Source organism: Mus musculus, chromosome 5 (assembly GCF_000001635.26).
Source record: "Mus musculus strain C57BL/6J chromosome 5, GRCm38.p6 C57BL/6J".
Classification (NCBI taxonomy): domain Eukaryota; kingdom Metazoa; phylum Chordata; class Mammalia; order Rodentia; family Muridae; genus Mus; species Mus musculus.
This window is the reverse complement of record NC_000071.6, coordinates 28346857-28359276: the sequence shown is the minus strand read 5'-3', so window position 1 is coordinate 28359276 and position 12420 is coordinate 28346857. Positions and strand designations below refer to the sequence as shown.

The window sequence follows — 12420 nt, the reverse complement described above, 5'->3', positions numbered from 1 at the left end:
TGTGTACAAAAGAGCAATGTATTGATTATCACCAAACTTTCAAGTGCTATCACCCACCTTTCCCTCTTCCCTTGGGGTACATTAAAACTGGATTCTCATGCAAGGCCAACAACCACCCTTTCTACTTCATCACTTCACCAATGGATGGTATCTAAAACATTGTTAACAGAAGCCAAGTGTAGGCTGCAAGCCTCAGAGGAGTATGTGGTATACACTAGAGGCATATCTTGCATTGAGTTTCTTCCTAACACTGTCTTCCAAAGGAGAAAGTTTACCTCTAGCTTGCAAAAGGACAAAACACCATGACTCCTGTCTTTGCTGAGAACTCCCAGAAGAAATCCATCCAAGTTTAACTGCATAGTTCAATCTCAAGTTATGAACATTTTTAGAAGGTATATAATTAAGAAAACTGCTACAGCGGGGAAAACCTATAGGAAAACAGTTTATAAAACAATCAACTATGACCTAAATCCTGCGTTAACATCAGCATATTTCAGCATACTTGAGGAGGTCTCACTGATATAAGGGAGAAAAGCAGGGCTCGGTGGTAGCCACATAGGTCATCAGCTACTCAACAGAAGTGCTGAGATGGATTTCTAACAGGCCAATAATGAAATACCCAATCCTCGGGCTACAAATAGAATCTTGGCACAGACCAAACTTGAGAAGCTTCAGTATTTCTTCTATTGCTTCAGTGTCACTTCAGAAAAGGTAAGTGTGAGCTGTGTGGACCACAGGAGCACACCTTCATTCTTCTAAAACTGTCTGGTACTGCACTGTAACATTATAATTACCACAACAGACGGCTGTGTAGGAAGCAGGGCAGGCCTGTGCTCCTTCATCCTTCCCCTTTCGCTGTTGTCTCGCCTCTGGTCTCCCATTCCACGGCACATCAGAGAACCTCCTCGCCTTCCTCCCCGCCGGGAACCATAGCGTCCCTGTTTATGCTGTCGTTCTCTTTCTTCAAATTCCAGCAATGCAGCTTTGGCTTCTGCAGAAAGTTCTATGTAAAAAGATGTACAGGTGTTAAGTACAACCCCCACACACACATCTGTGGAGAGAACAGTAAGAACCAAGTAAGCACCAATCTCTAGTACAAGTATCATCTATCAACCTTAAATGCTTTCATTTTCACAGTGTAGATTTAGTAAATCTAAAAAATAGCCAATGTTCACAGACCATTACAGTAGAGGAGGAAACTACTCCTCTACTGGGCACCAATGAGGTCAGTAAGAAAATGTCTCTAGCCAGGCATGGTGGTGCATGCCTTTAGTACAAGCACTCAGGAGGCAGAGGCAGGTGAATATACATGAATCTGAAGTCAGCTTGTTTTACAAAGTGAGTTCCAGGACAGCCATCACTACACAGAGAAGCCTCAATTCAAAAACCAAAATCAAACAAACAACAACAACAAAACAAAAACCAAGAAGATGCCACTAATGTGCAATGGCACAGAATCAGGAGGAAACAAACAAAACCAACAAACCTCGAGTATTCTGACATAAATCAAAGCCATTACTAACTTCTTTCTGAAGTCAAATTATTAAAGATGACTCCTGAATGGAACAGTCACTAACTGCATTTTGCTTTAAACTTTTACATCCATTAGCATATGCCATGCTGTAAAAAGGCATTGTGTGTCCATGCAGCCAGCTACAGACATTTTGTCAAATAAGAGGAAAGCCAAGCGCAAAAACAAAACAAACAAACAAAAAAAACGGCTACTTAAAGCACTGCAGGAGCTTCATGCGTCTACTTGTGTTCCTATGTTTCACATTGCAATGAATATAGCACAGACCCTAAAAAGCTTCCAACAGTACATTATCCTAAGCGTCTAAGGGAGCCCATTCATCCATACAGGGTCCCTTTATTTTACAGTAGTGTCTTTAAAAGTACAATTTAGTAATACTACGTAGTAGTAGTACATCCTATATTAGTAAATATGTATTTTCTCAAAATTTTACTAAACACTGTCTTAAGCCTTCCTTCCTTCTCCACTGAGGGCAGTTAAGTATGACTAGAGTCTACTTTGACACATCAGACTAAAAATCTCTAAGTTATGATTCATTTTGGAACTATTTATATGGAATCCCCTCTCATTCAAGTGAATATAAACCCTTGGAAAGAAAACATAATAATCTTTTAACCAGCATACTTTTATTTTAATCGCGACTATGTTATTGCTCACACACACATTTTACGCAGTGAATCAGCAATTATTTTCCTAGTGGTTCTGACTGTCAAGATTAATTTTACTATCCTCAGTAATAAAATGGTTTCAAGTGACATCTTTAATCAGCAAGAAAAATGCTCTCCTCCAATTGAGACAAACTGTCACAAAAGGTCACCAAAATGTGACAGGATAGAAATTACATTTGTAACTTCAACTGAAATGTTAATTTTCCCATAAATGTTTCCTGAACTATGTCCAAATCCTAAAGAGATATATCATAAAGCAACTACAATTATACTATACTATTTCTAGTAACAACATATTTGCATCCAAATAATTAGAATTATAAAGCACTTAGAAATGAATACATACTTATGGCATACAGTCTGACAAAATAAAAATGGCAAACATCAAAAAATAACTGAACCCCCAAAATTTTAAAACGAGAACCATAGTATAAAAAAGTAAGTATGTGTCTACTAGCATTAACAACCACCCACTGTTACTAGATGAAAGGGCTCTTCCCACAGGTCCCTGGTCTCCAGTGAAAGTAGCCAGGATATTAGTTCAATAGACAAGATGTAAGGGTTGCCAAGCAGTTAAGACAAAGCAATAAAAAGTAATTTAATATGATGAATGTGCCAGTAAGGCTGAACACAAAATTCAGAGTGACTGACTAGGAAGCTTAGCTACTTTCCCTCACAGCCATGCTGCTTTCAAAATGCTTCCTAGAGCAAGAGAAGCCACTGTTCTTCACTTCTACGCGGAGTCTAGAGAAGAACCTGTCAAAGTAGCATTGTGTAGCGCATGCCCTGGCATTTTCATATATAATAAACCAATCTTTTACACACAGTCTAGCTCAACTGGGTTCTACCAGAGAATTACCACCTATGCCTGTGGCATCCTCTGCACAAATGATTTATGTTCTAAATTCACAGCTGGATGTCATCCTTGGGAAGATGGAGAAAAGCATGACTTAAATATATTTCTGTAAAATTTAACCTGCAGAAAAAAATCTGACCGTGAAAAGGGCTAACCAAGTAAATATGAATACCTTAGCCCCAAATCCTACTTTTATCTCAGCCTGAAGTAAATATCCCAATCAACAACAAGATTTTGTTTTTTAACATGGAGGGTCATATGTGTCACACTTGAGACATGTGTCTCAAAGTGATCAAACTCCATTCTAAATCTCAAACAGCTCACTTCCCACACAAGCTGGCAGAGTCAGAAATGAGAAGTACTACAGCCACATTTGATTCCCAAGCAGCAAAGGACTCTGAGGATAACCAAAGTTATCTACCACTAAAGGAGGAAGCTGTTATCTGTGGGAGGGAGAGTTGGCTCAGAAGTTGGCACTGGCTGCTCTTCCAGAAGACCCAAGCTCAATGCCCAGCACCTACACAGTCATTCATAAACACTCCTAATTCCAGTTTCAGAGGATCCAGGGCCCCTTTCTGAGCTCCACACATGATAAACACACATTTATTTCAGGCAAACACTCAAAACATACAAAATAAATCTAATTTATTATAAGTTTTTATTTGTAGACAGAATGACAAAAAAAATCAAATGTTCAAAAGCTATGCATCACTAGAGAATACAGGGACTCTAGAAGAAACACGCTTTCATCTCAGTATGAAAGCAGGCAAACTGCTTTACAATCCAATAAACTTCATCTTGGGAATGGGCACACAAAAACAAGCCTACAGGTAACACTCATGTAAACTTCCAGCTCTCAAAGGCTAGGGCACCATCTTCCTCACCAAGCTTTCTATTTGTCCATCATCTGGGAATGTACAAGCCCTGTCGGGAAGCTTCCTCTCTCAGGAAACCAGTCTTCTGAGGAGTGGTAACATCCTTTGTATATTGAGAATGACCCAACTTTGAATGAAATTACTAGTAAATTTTCAAAACACTATGCTTCCTTAAATTAGAACTCTAAATAAAGAAAAAAGAATTTTTAACATTTTTCTTTTGTTCAATTACCTAGTGAAATTACCACATACCACATTCTACAAAAATGCACTCATTCCTTTTTAGAGGAAAAATACATTATCAAATTATTTCCCTTACAGAACTGCTCCTAAAGATTCCAGTTCCAGGGATATGACTTGTCTATAACACAACAATCCTCCGAGCCTTTTGTCTCTGGAGAAGGCTGGTTATAGCTATCAGGTAGGTACCTTGAAAAGAAAGCAGATTTGACAGCTGTCAGAAAAAAATGAAAGGATAAATGACTCTGAAAAAGAGTAAAAAAAAAAAAAAAAAAAAAAAAAGATGGACCAAACTAAAATATGAATACAGGCAAGTAAAATGAGGCAAACTAAAATATGAATACAGGCAAGTAGAACAATCCAGAACAGCCATGCTCACATCCTCAGAGAGATACAATGAATATTAATAACTGTGATGTGTAGAATTTGTGTTAGTGGATGAAGGCAGCTTAGTGTCCACCTGGAGAATTTGTATGTGTCCCTGAAAGATACATGCTGCTTGCTCCTCTTTAGTAGTAAAAGCAAGCATATTGTGGTTTGAATGAGAATGGTCCTTATAGGTTAGGGAGTGGGGGAACCCCAAGTGAGTGAAGACCTGAGGGAATATTGTAATGTACACCATCATTTTGAGGACTCCAAGGCCAACTGACCCAGGGGAAATTGGCATGAATCATTACACTCATATGTACCAGGCTCAAGAGGAATGGCAATGCTTTCCTTGGAGTCAGGAGTCCACTTATAGACAACTGGTCAGTGTGGGCAAAGACTAGCAGCTTCTTCCTCCTCCCAGATGTTTGTAACCTGAGACTGCTCTCTTATACAGACTTCCTACCAAGACTAGCTAGACTCCCAGTTTCACTATGTTTGTCTGTCTTTCTTCATTCCCTCACTGTTCCTAGCCAGGGTGCCAAGCCCCAAGCCTTGAATGCCAAGGTACATAGGTTCATATATTTGAATGTTTGTCCCAGTTTGTGGAACTATTTGGGAAGGATTAGTAGGTGTGGCCTTGTTGGAAAAGATATGTCACTAGGGGCAGGATTTGAGTTTTCGGACTACTCACACCATTCCCAGTGTCTGTGTTGTTCTCTCTGGCCCCTCATTGTGGATCAAGTAACAATTCATGTTACCATACCTTTGCTGTGCCACAATGAACTCAAAGCCTCTGAAACTATAACCCCAATAATACTTTTTTTTTAAGTTCCTTTTGATCATGGCATTTTGTCATAGCAATAGAACAATAACTAATATAAGCAATGGTGTTTCAAAACAATAAAGGGTGGCTCGGCAGTAAGGAGCACTAGCTGTTCTTCCAGAGGAGCTGGGTTTAATTCCTTGCACCCTCATGGCAGCTCATAACTGTCTGTAATTCCAGTTCCAGGGGATCTGACACCCTCACACACATACAAGCAGGCAGAACACCAATGTATATAAATTTTTTTTTTAAATTATTTAATAAAAAACACACATTCACAGAGAGAAAGAGAGATGAGAGAGTTGAGGAGGGGGATGGGGAGGGGGGACTGACAGACCATCAAGGCAATGAGGCTTTGACCTTTATTTTTATCTAGACCAAAACAGAAAGGCAAGTAGACCCTGATGAGCTTTGCTTTCCTCTTGAGAAAGCCACACTGTGTTGGTCTCCTTTCTTCTAAAGTCCAAGCAGAACCTGGTAACACACTGAAAATACAATCTTCCTGGGCAATGCATGGGACTAAAGTCTCAAAAGGGCTGTTAGTGGCTCCAATACCGCTTTCAAAGCCCCAGGTCACTCTAGTCAGATACTTCTTCTACCACTAAGTAATACTCCCAGGCTCTGGGGTGACTGTGACACTCCAATATGTACCCAATGATCAGTGGGAAAGGACACAGAGTGTACAGAGGGGTTTTAGTGCTAATGCTCTCAGCCAGCAACAGTCTGAGAAAGGTCTTCAGCGGTAGGTACCTGACATTCAGTTAATGATCTCTGTTAACTAGTCACTGACCACCCAGGAACAAGTAGAGAAAACCCAAAAGAATGGCTATAAGGACATTACAAGTACAAAATAAAATCAATATGGCCAGAATTTAGCACTGGCTACCTGAGGGACACAGTCCAGGAGAAGAGCCAAGCATGACCCTGCTACCACCTTAGTACAGTCAAGAACACAGGACACAAAGGTGAGTAGCGTTAGGTCATATACTCTCAAAGAAAACGACTAAATAAATAATTAATAAATAAATAAATACATACATACATACTTTTAAATATTTCACTCAAACACTTATAACCTAGAAGTGGTTGTTTGGCAAAATGTTGAGCATAGCACAACTGGGCACCAGCCTCACTTATACCATGCACCCTACCAACAATAAATCATAAAAAGATATGGAGAGATCTGAAGTGGAAATAAAGATCAAGGAAACAAGCCAAAAAGGGGTGGGGGAATTTAATTAATTTACCCACAGGCCAAAACCAAGAATTACCCAAAGTTTCTGGAATGTTCCTTCTCTCTCTAGTTACATCTGAAAGCCTAATAATTGTTCCTTCTTTCCTTTCAGTTTTAAAACGTAATCGTCCAGATTCTTCATCATCATCATCTTCTTCATCTGATTCTTCTTTTATGTCTTTCTGGAGTTCCAGGGTTTCCATTCCTCCCTACAGGCAGACAGAAGCAAAGAGAGAGAATGAGTACACAGTCACTTAAAATATAAGTACAGCTCAAAGTGCCTGGTAAAAGGCTATGTGAAACCTGAAGCCAACTCCAGTAGGGAAAAACCTGCAAACTCCTGCCTACAGTTAATACATGAGAACCTCCCACTACTGCTTGCCCACACTTGCTTGAGAACAGACATCTGTTAAACATCCCTGCTGCCTTACAGCTAATTCAGACCACAGCAAAGTTCCTCATAACTTAAGTTGTCTATGACCATGAGCTAAGCTAACATCTGTAAATTCACCACTGAGAAAACACTACAGTTAATAGCACAGGACTCACCAGGAAGCTGTAATGGCTATTTCAGCCATGTAAGTTGAACAGTTCATAGACCCCAACCACATAGTTTGATCTTCTGTCAGGAGAGCAGTCCCTAAGTCAGTTTGGGGTTTTGTGGTCACTACCCCTGCCCCTTCCCTACTTACTTCACTTTTCCTGTCTAGTGTTAACTCAGCACAGACTTAGTGCTGAGACCAGTAAAAGACAAAAACCATTTCTTCTGCCACTTCTTCACACTAAAACCAGATTTTATTTTAGCAGAGTCTCTTACAAAACTTTCCTCTAGTGCTAACTGAAACTAAAGCAGTTTTTACATATAGTTTTTCTTTTTAAGCTCCTATGGCCCTATCATCTCTCTCTTAGGTCACTCTCAGTAGCCCACTGGCAGATGAAGACAGATACGTACTAAACATAAGGTTCATTTAAACATTTTCTACCACTGTAATAAAAAACTGCAGCTTGCCTCTTCATTATCATGAACGTTATCTTTACTCTTCAAAGAAACAAAGACATATTCTTAGAAAATATATAAGAAACTAAACCCATGGAAAATTATTGTTGATCTCCTTTCCTAAACATTCTCAATGCAAAAAGCTAACAAGTCAGGCTCTACAACAAGTAGTATAAATGGGAAAACAGATCCAGGAATCCAAATGCTGAGCATGGACACTGACTTTACTTTCAGCCTAATGCCTATGGCTTTTCAGTGCTCTGAGGTTCAGCATGCTGAAGAGCTCTGCAGCACCAGAATTTCTCGTTCTTGCTAGGGTAATACTAAAATTTCTGAATCATTGAGTACATATAGACAATCAGAATGAGTAGTATCTATGAGGAGGCCTCAACACAGCATTGCCAAAAAATCCCTGCTATGCCTTCACATGCTTCAGCCGGACTACTCTCTGTTACACCAATGATATACACCAACGTATATCACTACATATATACCAATGACTGGAAATCCTTTTTAGAAATAGATTCTGTCCTGGGAGGTCCAGGGTGGGGCCTGAGAGTCCACATTCCTAACAAGCTCCCAGGGAAGCCAATTCTTGGATCCATATATCATGTTAGTAATATGACCACAGAAAAGAAATCATGTCTACCAAAGCAAAAACCTTAGTGCAGCAGTTATAATAATTATATTATTACTTCAACAGATGCAAAAAATTACTAAAGTTTGGTGTCCATTAGAAAATCACCACAAGCAAACTAGAACCAAAAAGAATTCTCTTCAATCTGAGAGCAGATCTGATGAGCAATAAGGTATCTTCTTCCCAGCACTAAAACTACAGCAAGGAAAGCAGCTTTGAAGCAAGTTTTCTGCGGTACATAGCACCTGCACCGGAAGTCAGGAAGGCAAAATAAATAACAAGGATTCTGATTACAGAGAAAAAAAATCAAGATGTTTACATTAACAGATAATTTATTAACATGTTACCTGGGGGAAGGGAGGGCTGGAGAGATGGCTAAGTGACTATATACTATTCACACAAAGGATCCAAACTAAATTTTCAGCACCCACATAAGGTAATTTACAACCACCAATAACTCCAGCACTAGCAGGTCCAATACACTCTACTGGTATTCACAAACACCTGCACTCGTGTACATAACCAAATACACACATACACACACACACACACACACACACACACACACTCTCTCTCTCTCTCTCTCTCTCTCTCATATACCAAAGAATATAAAAATAAAACCTTAAAAATTAAATCTTAAAATAATAAACATTCATTGTTAATCTAGAGATACATGGCCATCTCCATTAAACCCCTAGCCAGACTTCTAGTAGATACTAATAAATCCATGACAGGAAAGAGCCTAAGAAAAGAATTAACTTGGTGGATTTATACGACCTGGTTTCATGTTCTATTACTGCACCTGCTGGGGTGCTGGCATACAGACTTTATAAAAACAAATTGGTGCAGAAGAGACTGCCAGTAAATAAGTCAGCCAACAACACAAAAACTATAGTAATCTGATGGGAAAACTTACACAGCAAACCAGTGAATTAGTTGGAAAAACATTTATTTTTTCTTAAAAACAATGATTATCTCTCATACCTCAAACACTATTAGATAAGGAGACTCTAACTCTAATCTAACACCAGCTAATAATACAAAGCTTCCAGAAAAAAAAGCGGGAGTTAATTTTATAATCATGGGATTCTCAAAATTTTGGTAGATCACAAAATTACTTGGACATCATCCAAATTATTTTCTACTTACAAAAATTAAATGTGAGGGCTGGATAACTCAACAGAGGATTCAGGGGGTCTGATGAGCCTCTTCTGAAACTCAAAGGCACTGCACGCATGGCAAGGCAGCATGTATGCAAGCAAAGCTCCCATATACATTAAAAAAAAAATTTAAACCTAAATTTGTTTATACACATACCACCTGAACATGACTGATCTCATGTAAAACAAAACAACAAACTTTAGAAAATAATGGTGTTAATCAGAGATTCAAAAAAAAATTCACAAGTCATGTATCTGCCAATGGATTTGAAATCTAGAATATACAGACACTTATCTAGCAACCTCTCTAGATTAAAGACACTAAAATTATGCAATATAAACTATACATAAACAAATACACTGTCTATGTGGAATACAAATATATAAACAATAATCTCAATGAAGAACTTATAAATTCTGTTGCTTATATAAACAGAAGTGACTAAACCCAAACCCATGAACGACATAAAGTCCAAAAGATTGTATGTACAGTGATCAGTTATCATTAGCCATCAGAGAAGCAAACAAAACCCACAATGATGCAGTCATTGAAGGGCTGAAGAAAGAAACTGATACCAAATGATGAGGAACAGTGAGGATTCTCAAGCAGAGGAAGGGTGTAAAATGACATAATCACTTTGGAAAAAATTTTTTAATCACCCAAACAAACAAACAAAAAACCCAACATGCTAATCTACCTCAATTTTTCTACCAATACCTATATGGTTATATGGGTGTAGCTCAGTGGTATAGCCCTTGTTCAACATGCCTGAGATTCTAGGTTCACAGCACAGCAAACAAGTCAGGGAGCAGGTAGACTTCTAGTTTAGTAAGACTGCATAAGGTAGAAGAAACAGTAGTGCTAACCTCTGCAAAGCCTGGACTTGAGGAGGAGGGGAAGGGAAAGGAGGAAGGAAATGCTGTTTATTTGCACTGGGTGTTAATATCAAAGGCTTTTGTTTGTTTGTTTGTTTGTTTGTTTGAATCATTTAAATCGACAATTTAATCATTTCATTTATAGAATTATTGCATATGAGGCTAGAGAGAAGGCTCAGGGGTCAAAAGCATGCACTGTTTTTGCAGAGTTTGGTTCCCAGTACCCAAATTGTAGAGCTCACAACCACCTGTAATTCGAGCTCCATGGAATCTGACTCCTCTGGCATTCACGATACTGTGCTCATATGCACACAGATATATACATGTGCATGTGCACACATACACATGCACAATCTTAAAAATAATAAAAGTAAAAAATTTTAAATAAATACTTCACATGTTTGAAGAGCAGTGGGTCTCAATCTTCCTAATTTTAAGAACGTTTAATGCAGCTAAAGGTGATTCTCCCAACCATAAAATTTTCATTGCTACTTCACAACTGTAATTTTACTATTATGAATTTTAATGTCAATTATGTCTAGAGATGGAATTTTGCCAAAAGTGTTACAACCCACAGGCTGAGAACTGCTGCTCTAGAATTAGGTTTATTGTAAAGAACGTGGCTAACATATTTTTGTTGCTATATTTAAAGATTTTTTTCTGTTTATTTTTTCTTAACTAAAATAAAATTTAATTGACTATTTTTGCATCAATATTCATAAGAGGAATTGGTCTGAAGTTCTTTCTTTGTTGGGTCTTTGTGATGTTTGTTATTAGCGTAACTGTAGCTTCATAGAACAAATTGGGTAGTGTTCCTTCTGTTTCTATTTTGTGGGACAGTTTGAAGAGTATTGGTATTAGGTCTTCTTTGAAGTTCTGATAGAACTCTACATTAAACCCATCTGGTCCTGGGCTTTTTTTGGTTGGGAGACTTTTAATGACTGCTTCTATTTCTTTAGTGGTTATGGGACCGTTTAGACGGTTATCTGATCCTGATTTAACTTCGGTATTTGGTATCTGTCTAGATCCATTTCATCCAGATTTTCCAGGTTTGTTGAGTATGGGCTTCTGTAGTAGGATCTGATGATTTTTTAAATTTCCTCAGTTTCTGTTGTTACTTCTTCCTTTTCATTTCTGATTTTGTTTATCAGGACACTGTCTCTGTGCCCGCTGGCTAGTCTGGCTAAGGGTTCATCTACCTTGTTGATTTTCTCAAAGAACCAGCTCCTGGTTTTGTTGATTCTTTGTATAGTTCTTCTTGGTTCTACCTGGTTGATTTCAGCCCTGCATTTGATTATTTCCTGACCTCTACTCCTCTCGGGTATATTTGCTTCTTTTTATTCTAGAGCTTTCAGGTGTGCTAATCTGTTTATTGATGAGAGTGGGATGTTGAAATCTCCCACTATTATTTTGTGTGAGATGAAATGTGTGCTTTGAGCTTTAGTAAAGTTTCTTTTATGAATGTGAGTGCCCTTGTGTTTGGAGCACAGATGTTTAGAATTGAGAGTTCTTCCTAGTACATTTTTCCTTTGATGAGTATGTAGTGTCCTTCCTTATCCTTTTTGATAACTTTTGGTTGAAAGTCCATTTTATTAGATATTATAATGGCTACTCGTGCTTGTTTCCTGGGACCATTTGCTTGGAAAATTGCTTTCCAGCCTTTACTCTGAGGCAGTGTCTATCTTTTGACACTGAGGTGCATTTCCTGTATGCAGCAAAATGCTGGGTCCTGTTCAGGTATACAGTCTGTTAGTCAATGTCTTTTTATTAAAGAGAATTAAGTCCATTGATGTTAAGAGATATTAAGGAAAAGTGATTGTTGCTTCCTATTATTTATGTTATATCTTCTTTTGGGTTTCCTGAAAAATGATTACGTTCTTGCTTTTTCTAGGGTGTAGTTATCCTCCTTGTTTTGGCATTTTCCATTTATTATCCTTTGTAGGGCTGGATTTGTGGAAAGATATTGTATAAATTTGGTTTTGTTATGTAATATCTTGGTTTTTCAATCTATGATAATTGAGAGTTTTGCTGGGTATAGTAGTCTGGGCTGGCATTTTTCTTTTCTCTTAGGGTCTATATGACATCTGCCCAGGATGTTCTAGTTTTCATAGTCTCTGGTGAGAAGTCTGGTGTAATTCTGATAGGTCTGCCTTT

At 38.3% G+C, this 12420-nt stretch overlaps 1 protein-coding gene across 4 annotated transcripts in view; it reads right to left on the bottom strand.

The window, feature by feature from the left end:
- The window catches only part of Rbm33 (RNA binding motif protein 33), a 102409-nt gene that overhangs the window by 59968 nt on the left and 30021 nt on the right, over nucleotides 1-12420 (bottom strand). For all 4 annotated transcript variants that reach the window (XM_006535734.4, XM_006535735.4, XM_006535733.4 and 1 more), the window contains 2 exons: nucleotides 6634-6805; nucleotides 795-1003 (listed from right to left, as the gene is read on the bottom strand). In XM_006535734.4, the coding sequence (XP_006535797.1) occupies nucleotides 795-1003; nucleotides 6634-6805 (381 nt within the window). The remainder of the gene's footprint in view (nucleotides 1-794; nucleotides 1004-6633; nucleotides 6806-12420) is intronic.